The 25095-nt window shown below is 31.7% G+C and overlaps 1 protein-coding gene across 2 annotated transcripts in view; it reads right to left on the bottom strand.

The window, feature by feature from the left end:
* Window positions 1-205: 205 nt before the first annotated feature.
* The window catches only part of Zip99C (Zinc transporter Zip99C), a 75562-nt gene continuing 50672 nt past the window's right edge, over window positions 206-25095 (bottom strand). For both annotated transcript variants that reach the window (XM_076452155.1, XM_076452156.1), the window contains exons 2-9: window positions 23022-23126; window positions 19923-20026; window positions 18337-18531; window positions 12459-12548; window positions 11122-11235; window positions 9497-9566; window positions 8455-8554; window positions 206-6694 (exon numbers count right to left, since the gene is read on the bottom strand). In XM_076452155.1, the coding sequence (XP_076308270.1) occupies window positions 6619-6694; window positions 8455-8554; window positions 9497-9566; window positions 11122-11235; window positions 12459-12548; window positions 18337-18531; window positions 19923-20026; window positions 23022-23126 (854 nt within the window). In that variant the 3' untranslated portion in view covers window positions 206-6618. The remainder of the gene's footprint in view (window positions 6695-8454; window positions 8555-9496; window positions 9567-11121; window positions 11236-12458; window positions 12549-18336; window positions 18532-19922; window positions 20027-23021; window positions 23127-25095) is intronic.

Genomic DNA, 25095 nt, shown 5'->3' with positions numbered 1-25095 from the left:
CACTGAGGCAGAATAGTCTAGAAAAGTGAGTTACTTCATATTACAATAAATTACTATTTTGTTTCAAAGTCATATGTACTTTCTCTTTAATAATAACATTCAGATGTCTTTATTTTTAAATCATTAACTTTTCTGTAAATTCCATTCATGGTTTTAATTAAACATGTAAAATATTTACATCGATTCTACCAAGTGAGAAAACGGATCAATTTTAAAACCATATTTTAATGAAAACACTTAAAAAACATAAATATAAATACAAGAACTTCCAATACTTTAAGCAACATGTTTACACAATATCATATTTTATTAGCTTTCACGTTATTCAGTTAAAAGTTAAAATTTGTTCTTGTAAGCTAAAACTGCATGCTTTGACGTCTTTTTCTGTAAGCGATCATCTAACACTTAGGACATGTTTTTTCCAGCTGCAGTTGAAAGACATACAGAAAACATTACAAAAATTTCTGATTAATAATATTGTCCAATAAAATGATAAACGTTATAGATGTTTGTATCTTATTACACTCCAACAGCTTAACTTAAACATGATTTTCAGAATATGAGCTTTATCAACAATTAATTAACTCTTTAAAAGAATTATACTTGGAAATTTTCCAAAGCAAGTTGCTATCCAAAAAATATCTTGTTCATTGAAATACTATATATTCAGAAAATAAAATAAAAATCATAAGCAGAACTCATGTTAATCTTACTCAGTTAAAGTCCATTTTAACTCTTATGAGAAAACCACAATGAATATCATCCATACGCAACAACAAAACATTGAAGGTTTCACAAGATGTTTTATAAAATCCACCCAGCCTCTTTTATGGACTTAGTTTCACCATTTTTACAATAAAGTTTGTGATAAAAAGAGAATAGATATATAAAGTTGTTAATTTTGATAAAACTTAAGAAAAAACGACTGTTATGCTCCAGTTAAATACAAAAGAATATACATGTAATTAAACCAGCGGTGCTTTGCCTTTGTGACTTACTCAGAGTTAATATACATGTTTATAAAAATGTGTAAATTCCTACAGTATGCACTACAAACTTTGAAAGACAACATCAAATTATTTAAAAAATATTTTTCCTAGCTATTAAAAACAACAACAATAACAACAAAATAAATGTTTACTGCAGCATTTAACATTCTAAGTACAGAACAGAAACAATTCTGAAAAACCATTAAACAGTGACGTTTACAAGTAATCTTTTTGCCCACTTTAGTCTTAGCTTTGTGATTTAGAGTTCATGTAATCATGAACTTATTTCATAAAAAAGATTAGCACTGAAAATGTAATTTCTTTTCAGTAGTTCCTATAAAGGTTCTAAAGAGCATCTAACGCCCTCATGTAACATTCAAGTATATCAGTCTATACACCATGTACATCTGCCATTACAACATCTAAAATAAAATATATGAATACAAAAATATGATATATATATATATATATATATATATGTCCATTATTAACACATTTATATTACATCACTACAAAAAAAAATGAGAGGTATAAAAAAAGGTTTTATTATAACATAATAACTGTAATTATTACTGAATATATATTGCAAACATGCATGTAATATTACCATTTCATTAATGGTGATAACTTACGAGTCAAAATCATTTTACACAAAGTTCTCTAGGTATATAAGCTTACATTGTTCATACGATATTTAATATGTTTGTATGATATGAAAGACCATAATTGTTTGTCTAAAATCTCTCAGACTTATAATACTCCACTTAAAATGTCTCTTTGTAAACCAAGCAGCTGTAAAAAAATTATAACAATCCTTCTAAATGCTTAAAAAAATGTTTAGGCAGTTTCTAAAAATCTATAAAATGGTCAATGCTAGTGATATATCAACAAACAGAAAAACAAAGAAACTGTCATTTAAGTTATTGTTTTACAGGATTTCAGCATGTCTACCCTAGCTCTTGCTTGTTTTACTCAGAACTTTAAGATACCTTTATTATGTCCAGTTTTTGGTAACCATAACTTTTATGACCTCTGTTAAAAAATCATCACAAAGAAAACACAGGATGACTAACAAACATAAATCAATAGATATGAAGATTATTTATTCTAAATTAAGAAAACATAATTTATATCAATGAATAAAATTTAAGCCATTTGATTTTCAAACTTCTTTTATAACAATGCATCTGTGATGAAATGTGTCAGGTTTATTATAGTATGTGGCAGCACCAAAATACATTTTCCAAAATCTAACAGTAGGTTATTGAACTGGTTGAGTTTTTTAACCTTCTAGAAAGTACTCATTTTTTTACAAGTTGCAAATAAACTTGCTTAGTCAATGCACTAAACTTTCACAGACAAGAACTATCAAGTTATATTGGTTCACAAAATTCTGTACAACACTGACTCTTTTTTTCAAACTAACAGTGAAAGAAACTGAAACTTTTCTCGAAACTATTAGTTCTTTCACTACTTAAGTCTTTTTGTCATGTTTAAACAACTATGACATGAGTGGAGGCAATAAAAACAACAAACTAGGACTTAGCATGCCTCTGACATGAATAAAAACAGTAATTCACTAATTCATTAGCTGTCAGTACAGAGAAGTGTCTCTGAGGTTAGCCATTCATTGATTTGTCTCTGAAATTACTGGACACATTGGTTTCTGAATGCTCTAACACTATATGCCAGTTGCCAATATAGAAACTCAACCTTATTAAAAAGATTCAAAACCAAAGTAATTTAAAAAATTCTCATTCTTACATTTTGATCCTTCTTGAAAGAGTATTTAACACCAGAAAGATGTTGTCAGGTGTTTAACATTAGAAAGATGTTGTCAGGTGTTTAACATTAGAAAGATGTAGTCAGGTATTTAACATTAGAAAGATGTTATCAGGTGTTTAACATTAGAAAGATGTTGTCAGGTATTTAACATTAGAAAAATGTTGTCAGGTATTTAACATTAGAAAGATGTTGTCAGGTGTTTAACATTAGAAAGATGTTGTCAGGTATTTAACATTAGAAAGATGTTGTCAGGTGTTTAAGATTAGAAAGATGTTGTCAGGTGTTTAACGTTAGAAAGATGTTGTCAGGTGTTTAACGTTAGAAAGATGTTGTCAGGTGTTTAACGTTAGAAAGATGTTGTCAGGTGTTTAACGTTAGAAAGATGTTGTCAGGCGTTTAACAAGACACAAGTGAATCTGGCTCATAAATGTATGTACCGAACTTTCTCATAGCTCCAATTTTAGCCACTTTGTTCACAAATTCATCCATTTAGCCCTCACAACTTTTCGTTTCCTTAGATGCAGTTCAAGTGAGGGTTTCCCCACTGGTTAGCTCTAAATCTAATCTTTAATCACATCAACTTGCTCAGAATAAGGTCCTGATGTTTCAAGTATAGTTTCAAAGAATTCTTTCTTCAGGTGCAAGTTCTGAGAAGAACTATAAGCAACTACTGAAGAGCTTAGAATGGAAAGGATAACGAGAAAAAAACATATATTACAAGCTTAAATGTGTTTTGATGATAAAACTGTCTCTTGTTTATAAATATACTTGTCACTTGTAAAACTATGTTTTCATTGTGTTTTGAAGAACAACACTATGTCATCATGCTTTTCGTTGTGTTTTAAAGAACAACACTATGTCCTTATGCTTTTCATTGTGTTTTGAAGAACACTATGTCATCATACTTTTCATTGTTTTAAAGAACAACACTACGTCATCATGCTTTTCATTGTGTTTTGAAGAACAACACTATGTCATCATGCTTTTCATTGTGTTTTAAAGAACAACACTATGTCATCATGCTTTTCATTGTGTTTTGAAGAACAACACTATGTCATCATGCTTTTCATTGTGTTTTGAAGAACAACACTATGTCATCATGCTTTTCATTGTGTTTTAAAGAACAACACTATGTCATCATGCTTTTCATTGTGTTTTGAAGAACACTATGTCATCATGCTTTTCATTGTGTTTTGAAGAACACTATGTCATCATGCTTTTCATTGTGTTTTGAAGAACAACACTGTCATCATACTTTTCATTGTGTTTTAAAGAACAACACTATGTCATCATGCTTTTCATTGTGTTTTGAACAACACTATGTCATCATGCTTTTCATTGTGTTTTGAAGAACAACACTATGTCATCATGCTTTTCATTGTGTTTTGAAGAACAACACTACGTCATGATGCTTTTCATTGTGTTTTGAAGAACAACACTATGTCATCATACTTTTCATTGTGTTTTGAAGAACACTATGTCATCATATACTTACATTTGGAGTTACTTTATCATTCCGAACATAACAGTTTATACTAGTTCTACTTGAATAACTAAGTTCCAGAATTAATAAGTAGAAAACAAAAGAAAACTGTAGGTTATGAACTCAAATTCTCTCTTTATATTTACGTTTCTTTCACAGTTGTTTAAAGAAACCATCACCTTTGTCCTTCACAAAACTGTTTTATCCAGGACATATAAAACTACAATTCTGGTACTGTACTTTAATTAGCAACTTTGTGCCAAATTAAATTATCCTCTTATAAAATGTTCTCTTAAAATAAACAGAAAAAAAACATTTACAGTTCATAATGAGACCATAAATAAAAAGTGGTTTTCTAGCAGAAATTATTTTTGTAGTTTAACAAAATAGTATTTTACAAAAAAGTGAGATATTATAATTGGATTTGTGTTTGTTATTCAAATGGAAATTACATTAAAATTCATAAAAATGTATAAAAATATATAATAAATTTAACCTTAAATTTCTTCTACTGATCAACATGTCTTATAAAAACATCATACTTACCTCTAAAGGTGTTCTTTTTGTGAAAGAAGAATGCACTGTAGTTGCCATAGAAAGAGTAACTGTGTACACTGTTCTACATATGTTTCTAATCTTTCAAAAGGTGGAGTAAAAAAGCTAAGAAATTATTTATAGAAAGTTTTCTAATATTAGTTTATATAAGCTTATATTAAATAATCACGTAAAGCTAAACAAGGGCTACCTGCACTTCACAGGTTCGAATCCCCATCACACCAAACATGCTCGCCCCTTTGAGTGGGTGGTGAAGACCAGCTGCCTTCCCTTTAGTCTTTCACTGATAAAATAGAAACGGTCAGTGCAGATAGCTGTTGTGTAGCTTTGCAGGACATTCAAAACAAACTACATGCACTAGCAGTGTATAATTTTGAAGTGGTAGACTAGAAAGAAGGCAACTAGTGAACAGCATCTACCACAAGTTATAGGGCTACTCCACCATTTCTCTTCTAATGTACTCATGATCCCAAAGTGCAGACAGCCATTTTACAGCAATGGTATCTGAGCTGTTGGCTCCTCAGCTTCACAGTATGGCAAGCCAACTAATTTTACAAATGAATCAACTAGAACTAGCTATTATAACAGATCTATATAATATTTTATAATATAAAGAAAACATAAATATAATTATGGAGACATGAAGAAGGCAAGACTTTGCTGTAACAGGAACACAAAAACCAAGCTTGGATTGACTAGTGTAATATCAAAAGATTATGCATTCTACATGAACATCCACTGTCAAATCTTAAGTGTTACTATTTTTATCACATTTCATGTGTATTTGTTACCTTCTACTAGCCTTCACTACCATTTGTTTTTAAAGTTGTTTCTAATGTAGGGATTTTCACATTTTCAGGATTACACTTATAACTATGTCAACTTCAAAAAGAAACAATCACTCATAACAAGTCTTTAAAACAACCAACAGAAAAAAATAGATTTTCTTCCATGTAATTATTTCTTCAATTAATATTTAATGCATTATTTTAAGTGTTACTTAAATGTAGCAATGAAATCTTCTGTATCAAATATACAGATGATTACAACAGGAAAGTTTAGCTTCATACATATTTGTCATCAGATACTTGAGCAAGAAATATGTATGTACTTATCACACCTATTAAGCCACCAACAAGGATTATTATAGACTTAAATCTGTTTTTACCAGTGAATGGAATGCATTTAAAACAAATAACCTAGACAAGTGTACAGCAAAGTTTCAGACGTAAAAATTTACTTTTTATAAGTGTAGATTTTTCAGTGACTTTACACCTTCTAAAATTGAGTGAATTTAATTCAAAGTTTATATATTAAAACAAAATTTTTATATCCTTGCATGCAAAGTAACTTGCTTAATGCCTCAAGGGCAAGTCCAGATGAAACATTTCAACTTATTCTCCTCCCTTATTCTTCACTGAACATGTATTCCAAACAAATGAGAAAAAAATATGTTCTTGTTGAAAAAACCCTGTCATTGAAAGTGTAACAAAATACTAGAAGATAAACATTAGATAAATACTGAGGAAATATGTATAGTGGAAGTATAGAATATAAACAGAAGACTCTGTAAAGTACAGTCATGGTGAGGTCTTGGCTGAACTAAGAAAGTGTTGGAACACATAAGCTTAACTTAATTACACTTTAAAATGTAAACCATTTACAACTGTTCCGCGAGTATATTCTAAACTTCAATACAGACAATGAACTATGGACCCATGGACTGCTAGCTGCAGCACAACAATACAGATAAGAGTAGTCAAATAAATGACAGACGAGATCTTTAAATGTCTTCTTGACCAGCTTTCACTCAGCTAAGATATTCACTAGTGCCATAACTGATATACCAGCACCTATGCACATAATCTGTTTCAAGGACTCCCTGAAACAAACAAAAACTAACAGTTCAAATCAGTTTTCACAAATAATACATGCAACAGATCCTCAGAATAAAACTACTGAATTTTTTCATTTAGTGAAATTACTTTGAATGGCCAATTTTAAAACTTGAATAACACTCTTTTCTCATTTAAAGTTAATTCTACAAGAACTCTGATTGTAGACTGTTCACAAAACAAAGGATACTTTTTAATCGTCCGTGATGTTTAACATAAATACAAACATGGATGGCTGATAAAAATGTAATGTCTAAACTTTTCTTTATTATAGCACAAACACTAAATTTGTATTAGTAATTTTCAATCAAAATGACAACTTAACTGATCCATAAATTAAGTGTCCAGGTGAATAACCCATGACTAGGGTACATCCTATATTATACTAGGGTATATCCTATATTACAGCTTGTACTGTAGGATCCAATCAATTTATGCAGTTGTTTTTATTTTTCAAGTTATTTTTATTTCAGTCTGTTTTTGCTTATAACAGACATATATATAAAATTGGAGGTTTTAAAGTTGTTTTATTTAAGTCATAAAGTCATACATATATATAGATAGCCATACAAATTTCTCAAGCTGTATAGATTATTGCATGTATATTTAATGAAAATGTAAGATAATGTGTCACAATCTAATAGTATATGTATACAATAAGTATTTTTAACATTTCTTAGAGTTGTTGTATTCACCCCTCCTCTTTTTGTTCCCCACTGGACATAGTAAGACTAACCACAGTTTTACTGCAGCTGGTCAAACTTCCTCATACAGTAACCTTTTCACATCCTATCAGGTCTAACACATGTTCATTAGTAATTGTTAATTTATTATATTATGTTAATATACCTTTCATTTCTAATATCATAACAGTTCTATAACCCTCTTTACGTGAACTAAGTGTTTTTTAAATAAACAGTGTAGATACAAAAGTTTAGCCTACTTTCCCCAAGAATCACCATCATTTTTGCCATCTCTTGCTTGCACAATTCTTACCATTTCTTACAGTTAGCTTCAGAGATGGCTACTCTATCTACAGTGTCTATAAATGTTTGCAACTATGCTGTTTCGGCTATAATTAACACTGATGCTCGAAACTTTTGAAATACAGCTTAAAGAGTTCTGTTGTGGAAAACAGACTAGATGTTTGTATAAATATACAGATGTTTGATTTATGTTTCAGGCAATTGTGTAGTATGTCCATAATTCTTCAAGGAGTGGTAAAAAAGAACTGAAGGGGCAGAAATCATATACTTAAAAAATAAGTGGCAAAAAATAATTGCAACAATAAGTTAATAATCGCTATGTATGTCATGCCTATCATATAAACATTACATTACATCCACAGCCTGCATGCAGCTATATACCCACGCATGCAGTAGTTTATGAGGCTCCACATAAACTACAGACTACATTAAAACAATTACATCAATGGTTACATGGTTTCCGTTATTTGTTAGATAGGCAAATAAATTTAAAAACTCCAATATTCAATATTTTATGACAAACTTAATAATACTGCCCAGGTTTTATTACAGCCCTCACAGAACAATTTGAAACAACAATAAAGAACAGCAAATGGACAATCCCTGTTATGAACCACTACCATGGTTCAAAATAAAAAAAAATTATACTAAATGAAAAATATTTTTGTATAGTTTTAGTTTCTATTACACCAGGAGCCTGAGATTAGCTAATCTTATTTAAAAGCTTCTTTTTGCTACAGATATTTTTTTATGTTACGTACCGTGGGTTTTCCTCGCTCATGATATCAGGTAGAACAGTAACTAAAGCTATATTTAGGAACCCTCCTGCTGTAAAAGGAAGTATCCACGCTGTTTTGTCACCTGTTCAATAATAACAATATGTAAAAATCTCTTGCTATAACAAAACGTTTTTGGGAAAATTTTCTCATTTTAATTGTTATCAAATTACTAATGTTTGATTTTTGCTAATATACAGAAACTGCCTTTTGGTCAGATTACATTCACAGGTTTCAGGATAAGTAATACATGGCAGTGAAATATAAAACAAGGTTTCTCAAACCTCTAGCACATCATAATTGTAAAAATGTTTGTTAATGTATGATTCAGTGAACCTAAAAGAAGTTTGAATCAGTTTAGACAAAAAGTATGAGCAAAGAACTAAAATTACTCATGCAACAAAAACCAAAATAAGAGAATAAATCATATCATTTGCTCCTCACATTAGTAAGTTTTGTTCCATATGCCAAACACAATAAATCATATCATTTGCTCCTCACATCAGTAAGTTTTGTTCCATATGCCAAGCACAATAAATCATATCATTTGCTCCTCACATTAGTAAGTTTTGTTCCATATGCCAAGCACAATAAATCATATCATTTGCTCCTCACATCAGTAAGTTTTGTTCCATATGCCAAGCACAATAAATCATATCATTTGCTCCTCACATTAGTAAGTTTTGTTCCATATGCCAAGCACAATAAATCATATCATTTGCTCCTCACATTAGTAAGTTTTGTTCCATATGCCAAGCACAATAAATCATATCATTTGCTCCTCACATCAGTAAGTTTTGTTCCATATGCCAAGCACAATAAATCATATCATTTGCTCCTCACATTAGTAAGTTTTGTTCCATATGCCAAGCACAATAAATCATATCATTTGCTCCTCACATTAGTAAGTTTTGTTCCATATGCCAAGCACAAGTAGTTACTTTTCTCAAACAGGAATCATCGCTATTTATTGAAATAAATAAATTTCTTATAAAGTGCTCCAAGTGTTCAAGAAAAATGTTCTTACCAACAGCCTCTGCTGATTCAGCACATAATGCAACAACAGCTCCTAGGATACCTATACCTGCAGTGGATACCTGAAGAAAAACAGAACCCTTAATGTAATAGAGTAATGTAAAATTAACTGTTGTACAATATACAATTGTAACTGTAGCAAAATACACTTCATATAAAAATTATATCTGTAATTTATGAGACTAAAAATCTATAAACCTGTTAAATAAACAAGAAACAATAATAAATCATGACCCAGGGTACCTCCTGGACATTTTCTAACAGTAAGTGGTACACAACTGATGACATAGAACAGTTATCACAGAAGCTGTTATAGTTTGCTTGTAATTACGAGTAATTCATTTGATTACACAGTCCTGCAACAGTTATTTTTTTTAAATGTTTACATGCCTTACAGTAAATCCTGTACACTGAATTCAAACATATCCATTTTATGGGAGTATATTAGACATTTGGAGTAAAATCCTGGAGGATACTTTGATTAAATGTGGTACAACGATGCCTGAGTGACTCTCTGCAGTTATTAAAACAAAGGGGATACACACAAATATTAACTATTTACTGAACTCAAATCACTTTCAGTGAGTTTCTGTTCTACCAAATATTAACATCTTCTTGTTTCACATGTGATTTACCTTCCATCATTCTATGAAAGTAGCCAGAAACCTAATTTTTGACTTTGTCCTAATACTTCTGCACTGTACTGTACAATATTACTGTTAGTATAACAATATAACAGATAATCCTATTGCATTTCTATTACTTATAAATTTTTACAGTTATGTTACTTAACTACAAACACCTTTAACCAAATGTTAACAATGATTCATACTCAAAACCAAAAATCATCAGTTAATCACCATCCACAGCTTAGTAGTACTACTAAAGACATCAGTGAGTTCACCTGTTAAGTGAATTATGTATTGAACAGTAAATGGAGAAACACAAGTTCATCTCAGTAAATAGATCTTTAGTCACAAACATTTCAGTTATCAACTGGTTGGCTTCTCATTTCCTGTTGTAACTTCTCACTGACTTCTGTTATAATTCTTTCCAAAGAACTCCACACAAGACAAGGACCACTCTTTCAATTTGGAACATGATCATAATGAACTATTCCACATTTCTTAATGAGCTTCATCAACAAATAGTCCAAGTAATATGCACAAAGAGTATAACCTCGTACTCATTCCAACTTGTACAAGTAACTGTGTCACCCCCTGATATGAGCAGCTTGCTCAATCTATAAGAAAGTGGATGGTGGATCAAACTAATAAAAGCTTCCATAATATAGCCTATGCCATATGTAACCTTTATGTATGCAAAAAGGGATTATTACATTTTAACAATGTTAGGACATCCAATCAACAAGGAATTAATTCATTTCAAACATTCTTTAGAGAAATATTGCATTAATTAAAATAAAGGTTAAAAGTTTTGATATGACTGTAAAAAACAAAAAAATAGCAGTTCACTACTGTATTATTGATATTTGAGGTGTTGCCATGTTGTACAGAACATTCACATCAATATGCCAGTAAAAAATCTATTAATTTTCCTTCTTTGACTTAGATGTAAAATTTTAAAGAAGAGACAGAAAAATAAAAGTAAACATACCTGAGCTTTGGCTGCTTCCCATCTGCTGAAGCCAGATTTTAATAGAATAGCAAAATCTCCCACTTCATGAGGAATCTCATGAATTAATATTGCAAATGTTGTAACTGCACCCATCTGTTAAGATAACATAACTTCAAGTTACTCTCCCATTAGGTAAGTAAATTCAAAACCTTGTGAAGCAACTAGAAAAACATTTATTTGTCTTCGAAAATAAAAAATTCAGATCAAAGTAATGATCTTGTTTTTCTGAAAACAGAAATTTGAAACATGTTATTTTACACGTTTAGAATGCCTATCCTAAAATGTGTATATCCTAATCATTTCCAGTGTAATAACACACTCATCTCAGTTCTCACTTTATTAATCGAATTTCTCATCTTGCATGACTAGTAGCTGTCATGTAGTTTTTAATGTAATCAATGACCTTTGGGCACAAACTGCATCTGTTACATGTCTTTTTTTAAACCTATCCAGGCACATATACACAATACAGATGCTTCACCACATATATTAAGATGTGTAGTAATTAACTTACAATATCCTACCATGTGTCACAATTATTACTTCTCTAACTTACTTAATCATCAGTTTTAATATTTTTGTTTGTTTGAAGACTGTATTTAGTTTAACTTATGTTAAAAATTTTATATAACTCAACACAAATGAGTAATTAACTAGTTAAAACTGGTTTCAGATAAAATGAGTGACAAGTTTAGAGCAAAATAAAAAAACAGTTCAATACATGTTTTCTGCATAAGTGAAAATAACAGAAAATATCTGAGTGTCAACTGTATTTCTCTTTATCCCTTATTTACTAACTTTGAGCCCCCCAGTGGTATGTCTGCAGACTTACACACTAAAAACCGGGTTTCGATACCCGTGGTAGGCAGAGCACAGATAGTTCATTGTGTAGCTTTGTGCTTAATTCTAAACAAACAAACTAAATTTGAAAAAGAAAATTATAAATAGAGATAAAATATTTCAAGCACATACACAAAAAAGGACACATTTAACTTTGTACTATGTCAAAAACCTTTAAAACAAGTATGCTATGAAGGGAATATTCAAGAGAGGATTTTCATTGGTGTATGATCAGTATTAAGCTGAGTAAATGGTATCTACTTATTTCTGTCAGATAACTTATCACTTATTATTTTGATTATGAAATATTCCAGGTGATCCCTTGAACAACCTAACCTTAATATCCTTGTGTATACAATGTTTTTATTGCATATATATGTAGTTCAGTGAACTATTCACCAAATGTCGAAAACAACAATCTCAAATATTAAAGATATGTTACTTATGATAAGCAGCAGGAAAATAATATATTTTACCTTGGTACTGATGAGGAAGCTGGCAGATACAGCCAACCCGTGAGTAAAGTTGTCTATACTATTTGCAAGTAGGTTCAAGTATCCAGCTACCTACAGTGAAATTAGGCCATACTTTATCACTTCTAACAAAACAAGTATTATGAAATTAACAAATATATATAGCATTTATAAAACCAGAAAGTAACTTTTGAAAAAAAATTAAATTTTAAATTTACATATTTGTAAAAAAACCTTTGATTTAAACAGAACTACTCCAATTTTGAAAATCAGGAACATCTTTACAATATCTAATATATGTAATCCAAATATAGTAGAAGTAAATATAACTGCTATTAAAACTAGTTGTACTGATATAAGTTATCAAACTTTTAAGAATCTATGTTTATGTAACTTTACACTGATTAAAATATGCAAATGAAGTCTTAGAATGTGCATTTCTTCTCTTTCTTCATTAATAATAAGTTTTATTACATACCTTATGGGTGAATAGATATGTATACAATTAATAACCATTTCTCCTCACGGATCCCCTGGAACACCTGAGATTTCTAACATGTTTGCTGTTGCTTTACAAAGTCAGTTTCCATTAAGATATCATGAAAAAGAGCTCATGGACCTTAGAAAAGAAATAGTCTTTGAAACCAAACCCGTTGGAACAAGTGTCTGAGATATTTTAGTCCAACCACTCAGCTAGAATTCACTGTAGTGTTAGAACTGTATAAAAGAAATGGAATGCCACGAAGATCACCATTACAAATTGTTCGTCCACAACTAACCAAGATGCATCGTTCTTGACCAAAGTGGTTTTGGAATGAATTTTAAAATAAAACCATGCAAGGCTATGATGAGAGAAATGATGGCCTGTGAAATGTCACCCCTTTCTATGATGAGAGAAATGATGGCCTGTGAAATGTCACCCCTTTCTATGATGAGAGAAATGATGACCTGTGAAATGTCATCCATTTCTATAATGAGAGAAATGATGACCTGTGAAATGTCATCCATTTCTATGACGAGAAATGATGACCTGTGAAATGTCACCCCTTTCTATAATGAGAGAAATGATGGCCTGTGAAATGTCACCCCTTTCTATGATGAGAGAAATGATGACCTGTGAAATGTCATCCCTTTCTATGATGAGAGAAATGATGACCTGTGAAATGTCATCCCTTTCTATGATGAGAGAAATGATGACCTGTGAAATGTCACCCCTTTCTATGATGAGAGAAATGATGACCTGTGAAATGTCATCCCTTTCTATGATGAGAGAAATGATGACCTGTGAAATGTCATCCCTTTCTATGATGAGAGAAATGATGACCTGTGAAATGTCACCCCTTTCTATGATGAGAAAAATGATGACCTGTGAAATGTCATCCCTTTCTATGATGAGAGAAATGATGACCTGTGAAATGTCACCCCTTTCTATGATGAGAGAAATGATGACCTGTGAAATGTCACCCTTTCTATGATGAGAGAAATGATGACCTGTGAAATGTCATCCCTTTCTATGATGAGAGAAATGATGACCTGTGAAATGTCACCCCTTTCTATGATGAGAGAAATGATGACCTGTGAAATGTCACCCCTTTCTATGATGAGAGAAATGATGACCTGTGAAATGTCATCCCTTTCTATGATGAGAGAAATGATGACCTGTGAAATGTCATCCCTTTCTATGATGAGAGAAATGATGACCTGTGAAATGTCACCCCTTTCTATGATGAGAGAAATGATGACCTGTGAAATGTCATCCATTTCTATAATGAGAGAAATGATGACCTGTGAAATGTCATCCATTTCTATGACGAGAAATGATGACCTGTGAAATGTCACCCCTTTCTATGATGAGAGAAATGATGACCTGTGAAATGTCACCCCTTTCTATGATGAGAGAAATGATGACCTGTGAAATGTCATCCCTTTCTATGATGAGAGAAATGATGACCTGTGAAATGTCACCCTTTCTATGATGAGAAAATGATGATCTGTGAAATGTCATCCCTTTCTATGATGAGAGAAATGATGACCTGTGAAATGTCACCCCTTTCTATGATGAGAGAAATGATGACCTGTGAAATGTCATCCCTTTCTATGATGAGAGAAATGATGACCTGTGAAATGTCACCCTTTCTATGATGAGAGAAATGATGACCTGTGAAATGTCACCCCTTTCTATGATGAGAGAAATGATGACCTGTGAAATGTCATCCCTTTCTATGATGAGAGAAATGATGACCTGTGAAATGTCATCCCTTTCTATGATGAGAGAAATGATGACCTGTGAAATGTCACCCCTTTCTATGATGAGAAAAATGATGACCTGTGAAATGTCATCCCTTTCTATGATGAGAGAAATGATGACCTGTGAAATGTCACCCCTTTCTATGATGAGAGAAATGATGACCTGTGAAATGTCATCCCTTTCTATGATGAGAGAAATGATGACCTGTGAAATGTCACCCCTTTCTATGATGAGAGAAATGATGACCTGTGAAATGTCACCCCTTTCTATGATGAGAGAAATGATGACCTGTGAAATGTCACCCCTTTCTATGATGAGAGAAATGATGACCTGTGAAATGTCACCCCTTTCTATGATGAGAGAAATGATGGCCTGTGAAATGTCACCCCTTTCTATGATGAGAGAAATGATGACCTGTGAAATGTCACCCCTTTCTATAATGAGAGAAATGATGACCTGTGAAATGTCACCCCTTTCTATAATGAGAGAAATGATGACCTGTGAAATGTCACCCCTTTCTATAATGAGAGAAATGATGGCCTGTGAAATGTCACCCCTTTTTATGATGAGAGAAATGATGGCCTGTGAAATGTCATCCCTTTCTATGATGAGAGAAATGATGACCTGTGAAATGTCATCCCTTTCTATGATGAGAGAAATGATGACCTGTGAAATGTCACCCCTTTCTATGATGAGAGAAATGATGACCTGTGAAATGTCATCCCTTTCTATGATGAGAGAAATGATGACCTGTGAAATGTCACCCCTTTCTATGATGAGAGAAATGATGGCCTGTGAAATGTCATCCCTTTCTATGATGAGAGAAATGATGACCTGTGAAATGTCATCCCTTTCTATGATGAGAGAAATGATGACCTGTGAAATGTCACCCCTTTCTATGATGAGAGAAATGATGACCTGTGAAATGTCATCCCTTTCTATGATGAGAGAAATGATGACCTGTGAAATGTCACCCCTTTCTATGATGAGAGAAATGATGGCCTGTGAAATGTCACCCCTTTCTATGATGAGAGAAATTATGACCTGTGAAATGTCACCCCTTTCTATAATGAGAGAAATGATGACCTGTGAAATGTCATTCATTTCTATGACGAGAAATGATGACCTGTGAAATGTCACCCCTTTCTATAATGAGAGAAATGATGGCCTGTGAAATGTCACCCCTTTCTATGATGAGAGAAATGATGGCCTGTGAAATGTCACCCCTTTCTATGATGAGAGAAATGATGACCTGTGAAATGTCATCCCTTTCTATGATGAGAGAAATGATGACCTGTGAAATGTCACCCCTTTCTATGATGAGAGAAATGATGACCTGTGAAATGTCATCCCTTTCTATGCTGCTTTTTTTTTCTCACTTCAAATATAGATATTTGGACAGAGCTGAAACTGTTGTTTCAAAAGTTGATAGTTTTTAAGCATATCTTGCCACATTTTTTAAAGCTACATTTACTTTGCTCTATTGTGCCTTAATCAGTTTGTAAGTTAACTACACATAAAAGGTGGTGTTCCTAGAATAATGTTTATTGAGTTGGTTTGTGCTAGTGGGAGCTACAATGTAGAAAATTTAAAAGAATATATATCAAGTTGAGAGAAACAACTACAGGAGTAAATCTCTACATTTGTAGGTGCTACCATCCTGGTGAATATACCCCTTTACATGTACAGTACTGTGCAAACGTGTCAGTACAAAGTCAACAATTAGATTTTAGGCTACTTTCTAAAAACAACGGAATGTAAATCACATGTGAAACATGAACAGTTTATTAATCTTCATATTTAATAGAACAGAAACTTTGTGGAAGTGCTTGACTTAAACAAACTGTAAATATTTAGTGTGTCTCCCTTTTACTTTAATAACTGTAGATAGTCTTTCAGGCATTGCTGAAATGTGCTTAATCAAAGAGTCCTTTGTGATTTTACTCGAAATGTCTAATACACTCCCATAAATTTCTTTGGAAGTAACTTTTGATTTGTCAACTTTTTGATCTATCAACTTCAAGATCTGCTCAACTAGGTTGATATCATGGCTGTTTGAGAGTCATTACATCATTTGTACGATTCCAGCAGCTTCTTTCTTAGCAAAGTAATTTATACATAGGTTATATGAGTGCTTAGGATCATTATCTTCTTGGTAGTAGAATCTTTTATAAATAATATGTAATCCACTGGTATACCAATCATGGATCAGTATCTGACAGTGCTTAAACTGGTCCATTATTCCATCTATTTTGCAAATAGCCACTGTTACCTTAACAGAAGAAAACACCCTCAAATCATCACGCTGCTTCCCCCTTGCTTCATGGTAGGTACTATGCACTGAGGCAACTGTCTCTCTACTTTCTTCTGCAAGGTGTACGACCTAAACTTTGAAAGAAAATAATTCAAACTTGGACTTATACATCCATAACATTAACAGCAGTCTCTTAATAATATTTGATTGCTAAAGTAAAGGTTTTTTACTGCTACATGACCAAATATCCCATTCTTGTTGAGTCATCTTGATACTGTAAATCTGGACAGTTTCCATTCATTTGGTAGATGGTCATTTATCTCATGCTTGAGAACAGTGGTAGTTTTCCTTCTATCCTGAAGGCTGGACAAATGAAGATACTTAACATTAGTATCATTGAGTTTAGATATCTTGTTTGTTTGTTTGTAGAGCATTTCAAGTATGCAGCAATTTGTTGTAGAGTCCAACCAGCACCACATAAAGTGTTTATGTGATCTCTCTGCTCTAATGATAATTCTCTATGCTTTTTGAGCCGTGGCATGACAACAAAGTTTAATAATGTTAATCACTGTTTTTATTAAGATTTGTGGAGTGCTATTAAATTGATTTCTTCTAGCATATACTGGTACCATATGCTAGTTTCTTTCTATATAGTTAAGACTGTACGGAGCAACATGACAGTTATTCCAGACCCTAAATTTGGTCAGTATGTTCATTCAAGCAGAACCCTTATGACATGCCCTTGGTACAAGCATGTGGGAATTCTAAAGAATAATAAGTATTCTCAGTGATGTCAAGTAACACTAATAATAGAAAACTAAAACTCTTTAAAAATGATGCTAAATCACTTAGAGTACGCTCTTGATAATAATGCACAACATTCAAATAAAGAATTAGACAATGATCGAGTTAAAAATATAATTCTGAATGTTAATTCCAAACTGTAAGATACAATCTAGCCTAAACAGGATGTGTAGTTCCTTGATAAAGTGCTGCTTTGAAAAGGTAATCAAATCAAAAGGTAGAAGCAGGGATAAGTCTTCAAGCAATGGGATAAGCCAAGCCAAAGGAGGATTCCCTTCACAGGAGTATCCAAATTCAATTTTTGTAAAAGTCAATGATAATTCATTCAATGAATGAGATAAAAACAATCAATCAACAGTCAATGTGCAACACAATTATGGGTTGAATCTCAGCCAGTGGTGTTGGAGGTCCACACACAAAACTGATGGCACCCTGAATGCTGACAGGTAAAAGCAGTTTCTCATTCATTTTCCAGCTAGATTCTGAAAACATATTCTCTGACTCCAAAAATTGACAAATTAGCTTAAAATCAGGTTAAACAAGAAATATTAAAAATCAACAAAGTGAATACATACATGAATATTGGCAGATTTATTTGGTGCAGAATCAGAACTCTTCTGCTCACTAGTCTGTACATGTGAACATCCATTCTTCTGTTCCTTAGTGATATCTTCAACACAATCTTCTTTCTCTTCTATGTTTTTAGGTTCTTTGTTTGTTATAAATTCAGTAGAGTTTGCCATAACAGATGTTTTTTCTGTGTCTTCAACCTAAACAAACAAAAATATCTTTTTAATTTTCCAATATTTCTGTTGCATTATTGAATCAATAAAAAAATTAAACAAAAGCCAAATTGCATAATTAACGTACAATGTCACATGCATGAAGTTTTTAACTTTCAAGTTACTATTTTGATTTTATAGAATTCACTATCTATAAAGACCAATTACTGCATCATACTGATAACTTTGTTTTTTTGCCTGTTGCAATACCCTGTATGAAATAAATATTTTTCTGCAAAATATATATATATATAGGGTTTCAACAGTAATTATCTGAATTAATATCAATATTTATGATAATTGTTTTTTTACATACACTATTAATGACCGTTTAATTAAAATGTTGTGAACCCACAAGCAATCAAGTCCATAAATAGTTTAGAAGAGTTTGTTTAACCAGAATCAATATCAGTTTTTCCTTCAAGTCCTTTAAAGGGAAGTGTAAATAATTACAGTTGAGCTATAACTATATTAACACTACACTATGTCACTGAAGTTACTTTGCTTAGTTGGTTATAAGAAGACTAGGTTTTACTTAACATTACCACTAGTCTTTCATAACTAATGTCCAGATGTATGTGGACAACATGATTATGTGTGCCTCTGTTGATTTTTCAAGTAATAAAGAGGTTAAATGACACCATGCTTGTGTGTGTTAAAAATGAACAGGGAAGGTACCAACCCAGTGTTATTAATAAAGTTTCAAATAATGTGAAAGTACATTATACAGAATGTAACCAAATTAAATTAAATTCTGTAAAACTAGAAGGTATCAGATGTTGAAATGTTAAATGTAAATAATGGCACTGAATTACTACACACATGGAAATAACTATACCACATGTAACTCAACTTATATACCACCTGGTGTAAATAAACTATGTATTATCCAAAGCCAAGTAAATCAAGGTTAAAAAACAAACTATCAATGTTATTACACATGTGGATCCAAAACAAAATATCAGTCAAGTTGGATGTCATTTAGGGACTAAATCAACTTGAGTACAAATATATAAACTCTTATTGCAACCTTAAATCAATAACACCAAACAACTTACTACACTTTAACTGTGTCTATACACGAGCCATTTAGTTCTTATTAATATCACTTTACTCATTTCAATGTGTATTTACATCAATCAACCATTCCACTGTACATATGAATCAATCAAACATTCTACAGTACATTTCACTCAATCAACTGTTCTAACATGCACTCAAATCTATGGATCATTCTAAAGTGCATTTAAATCTATGGATTTTTGTAAAAGGTATATAATCTATGGATCATTCTAATGTGTATCTTAATCTATGATCTACTCTAATTGAGCTATAATATTGTTCAAATACTTTGTTAATAAACTCCCATAAATACAAACCTCTTTAGAATATGCAAAAATTTTTTCAACAATGATGAAGGTAAAAAGGCCTAATAGCACCAGAAATCCCAAATGCATATGAGCTGTATGGGGATCTGGTCCCACTGAAACAAAGAAGATACACACTTTACATATGTTCATAATTTATTTTTTTATCAAACTTTGTATACTGTACACATCACTTACAGTTTCTTGCAACCAGTTACAAAATAATTTAAAGTTTTAAACTTTTATATATTTTTTACAAGCAATATTCTGCACTGTTAGCAAATACAATAACAACAGTGATTAGAATGTTTTACATGTATATTTTAATTTAATATTACTACTGCACACTTTTATTATAAGGATTATATTGCATTGTTAGTTTAATACATGTCTATCCTAAATCTCTGGGTTGGCGAAAAAAAACTCATAATTTTCATTAGGATATCAACCAAATATATCACTAATAATAAAGGTGCAAAAGTAGGATATCAACCAAATATATCACTACTAATAAAGGTGCAAAACTAGGATATCAACCAAATATATCACTAATAATAAAGGTGCAAAACTAATGAACTGTAATCACTACCAGTAAGTATATAAAAACCAGAACACTAAATCAGATATATTCATGCCTAGTGTTAGCTCTGATCTACAAAGGGAGTTTGGTTTTTTTTAGAAGTTAATGTCAATTAATCGAATTTTTAATATCTTAAAATAACTTACATGATGGACAACTAAATCATGTTCACCTGTGACATATTCCAGTTAGGTTTAATTACACACATTTCACCATGCTCAATGACTGATGGACAACTACATCGTGCTCACCTACAACATATTCCATGAGGTTAAATGACTGATGGACAACTACATCGTGCTCATCTACAATATACTCCACCTTATTCAATGATTGATGGACAGATAGATCATGCTCACCTACAACATATTCTACCATGTTGAATGCTAGATGGACAACTACATCGTGCTTACCTACAACATATTCCACCATGTTGAACGCTAGATGAACAACTACATCATGCTCACCTACAACATATTCCACCATGTTGAATGCTAGATGGACAATTACATCATGCTTACCTACAACATATTCCACCATGTTGAATGCTAGATGGACAACTACATCATGCTTACCTACAACATATTCCACCATGTTCAATGACTGACAGACACCAACTTCATACTCACCTACAACATATTCCACCAGGTTCAATGACTGATGGGCAATTAAATTGTGCTCACCTACAACATATTTCATCAGGTTCAATGACTGATGGACAATTACATCACGCTCACCTACAACATATTCCACCACATTTGATGATAGATGGACAACTACATCATGCTCACCTACAATATATTCCACCATATTCAATGACTGATGGACAGATACATCATGCTCACCTACAACATATTCCACCATGTTGAATGCTAGATGGACAACTACATCATGCTTACCTACAACATATTCCACCATGTTGAATGCTAGATGGACAACTACATCATGCTTACCTACAACATATTCCACCATGTTGAACGCTAGATGGACAACTACATCATGCTTACCTACAACATATTCCACCATGTTGAACGCTAGATGGACAACTACATCATGCTTACCTACAACATATTCCACCATGTTCAATGACTGACAGACACCAACTTCATACTCACCTACAACATATTTCACCAGGTTCAATGACTGATGGACAACTACATCATGCTTACCTACAACATATTCCACCATGTTCAATGACTGACAGACACCAACTTCATACTCACCTACAACATATTTCACCAGGTTCAATGACTGATGGATAACTACATCATGCTTACCTACAACATATTCCACCATGTTCAATGCTAGATGGACAACTACATCATGTTCACCTACAACACATTCGAGCATGTTTATTCTGACAAGTGTTTCAACATTGGAATGTTTTCTCAAGCTTGTCTGTAGCAACACAGTGGTATAAATGAAGTTACTTCATAACAAACAAGAACAAATATTTCAGGAACCACCTTGTAGCTGTGCATTCAAAATTACACCCTTCCTCTGCTGATAAGTTACTTTGTTTTAATAGAAAAAAAGGGTTATAAAAATGTGGTATCTTTCAACACCAAAAAATTATATAAATAGTGCTTTTACCACCAGGCTTGAAATATTACATGTTTATTGGTTAAATTTACAGAATACCTCAATATAAAAGTATTTAGTTTCAGTAGATCATTGTCTTTTCCATATACTTTCGTTTTAGATACACTGATTTATTACTGTAATGCAACACTGAATGTAATGTATGTTATATAAAAACTAATTACATATATTGATTCATTGTACTTATTGTACCATAAGTGCCTGTGAATTTTTAGAACAAAAGAGAACTTTTAGATCAGAATAAATTTCTCACCAGTTTAACTGATGAATATTAGAACAAGAATAGTTTTATTAAAAAACTAAGTATGATGTTCCTAAACTTTAAATAACTACTGTTTAGTATGTTAGAAAACAATTATCTGAACTTGTTTATTTAGCTCACATAGAATTGAAATACATTTTAATATTAGGACAATATTCGTAGCATGTGACATCATAACTGAAAACTATCATTATTGCTCAATAAATTTATCTTTACTATATGCACTGTTTATACCATCAGATGGCTACAGATTTATGTGAGTGAATCTATCAGATAGAATGTCTTGAAACATGTATCAGGTGAATGTGATATAATCTAAATTACTTTAATATCTTAACTAAGTGTCTATGTAGTCTCAGTATGAAACAAATCCTGCTTATCCATACACTAAGGCCACAGTTTTAAAAAATTTAGTTCAGTCTACAATCTGTTACTTAATTTGCAATGTAACATCTGGTTTTCATAACTGGTTACTTCTTTAAAAAATTGATATCATTGTAAGCTTTCTGACATAAAAATATATCTGATATCTATCTATACATTTAATCAGAAATTGTTACTAGTTAGTACCAGGTAATACCGTCAAATGTTTCGGGACATAATATTTCAGTAACTAATTTACATAAGTGTTTTTAGAAACAGATGTAACTATATGAAAAACAGTTACCTTTGTGTAAGTTATTCCATGCTTCTGGGAGTAGATGTATAAATATATCACCCAACAATCCACCAACAGCAAAACTCAACAACTTTCGCAGTGTTTTGGTGCCATCTACAAAAAACAATGTGAAGTTTAATTATATCAGATGAATTACAGTTTCATCGATTAGGGTGACCACAATCATGAAAGAGATGAAATGACATATTGATGATAAATAAACTAATATGAAGAACTTTTTTAATTTACTACATAAAACTGCTTGTAAGATTAAATGAAAAACCATAGTAACAAATTCTCATAAAAATTTCCTTTAAAGTGTAATTTAAATGACTAGGAAACCATAATAAGTTGATGTTTCACAAATTCATCAATACAACTGTATAGTGTGGTTACATGGATCCCAAATAAAACCTTATAAAGATACACGTACACAAATACATCCAAGCAATTTTCAATTTATGATCACTGCCTAGAATTTTAAAATTCTGCTTGTTGTAAGACCTAAAGCTGTGCGACTGATTTGATTAATCACTCACCTTCAGCATTGCTTATATCCATTAGTATTATACATAATAATAAATTAACAAAAATTTATGAATAACTGATTAATGCCATGAACATTATTAACTAATTAAACCAGAGTAATTAGTTATCACTGTATTTCATTAATCGAACTATCCAAGTAATTGAAATATATCTATTCTTGCTATCTTTAACTATTTCAATGTTGTTCAGTTTAACTGGTTAGTGTCATGCCTAATGAAAATAAACTAATTAAAGCTAGTATTTCTGGTTATTCCTACTATGTTAGTGTCATTTTTTATTATTTCTACTATCCTAAACTCATGTGAAAATAATCAACTGGCCAAATATACTAGATAAATCAATTAACAAATTCTACTAATGGCCTAGCTCTATTTATTTCACTTGAATGTTTAGATCTTTTAAATTCACCTCAAAACCAAATGACAGTGGAATGTACTAGGGCAGATTTTAGAAACACCAGTCAATATAAATAACCATACATTTCAAAAATACTCTAAAACCCTAAAAATCTACACCCTTCAACCTTCCCAAAACATCTTTGATTAAAAATATAATAATTAAATCTTTTAACATTACATAAAAAAATGAACCATAGAAATACCCAAAATTAACAGAAAAACAACAACAACATCTTTAAATTAAAATGACAATAAAAACAAATATACTACTCACATTAATTCCATACTAAAATGTTTAAAGTGAAAATCCAATGATTAATACATTAAGTGCTTTTTAAGTTAAGAAGACTTCATCATGCATGTCAGAACATTCACAGATGAGTTACAAGACATTTACTGGAACTCATAGGATACGTATTATACCTTTAAATTTCTTAAATGTTATTAAACAAAAAAATTAAAACTTTTTCTGTTTAAATAAATTCTGAGTATACAATTAATATAAATTATTTTCATTTGTCTGTAGTTAAGCACACAGCTACATAATGGGTTACCTGTCTTGTGTCCATCCAATGTTTAGCATTATAAATCTACAGACTTACTACTGAAGGCCAATTAATCAGCAGATGGTTATAAATTCACTAAAACAGCATACAAACATACTGTTGGTGTGACACCTCATCTCATTTAACCCTATCCTATCTAGTTTAGAAAAGATTGTAATGTTTCAATAAACTTTATTTGTAAACATACATCAACTCTACAAATGTAATTAGGCACATCTAACTTTTTTTATGTTGATTTTGTACACATATAATTGGGTACATTCTCATAAGCTGAACATAAGAATGTTGTGATGATTCTGTACCTTAAGAAAACACATGCACAGACACACTGTGAAACTTTTTCCATAGGCATGTGCTTGCTGGCTCTGTGTTATGCATGACCTCCATGTAGGATGACCAGACATTTCAATTTTTAGCACAATTTTTTGTTGTAATCAGAGTAAAAATATTAAATTGCCCAAGTTTATCAGTGGGTTTGTCATTATACATGGCTCCTTTAACTTTTACTTGGAAAAAAAATCATCTGACAAAGATAAATCATGTGGTACAGTGTTCCCTCCTTCTCTGTTA

The sequence above is a fragment of the Tachypleus tridentatus genome, chromosome 8 (genome assembly GCF_004210375.1).
Source record: "Tachypleus tridentatus isolate NWPU-2018 chromosome 8, ASM421037v1, whole genome shotgun sequence".
Taxonomy (NCBI): Eukaryota; Metazoa; Arthropoda; class Merostomata; order Xiphosura; family Limulidae; genus Tachypleus; species Tachypleus tridentatus.
This window is presented reverse-complemented; position numbering and strand designations above follow the sequence as displayed.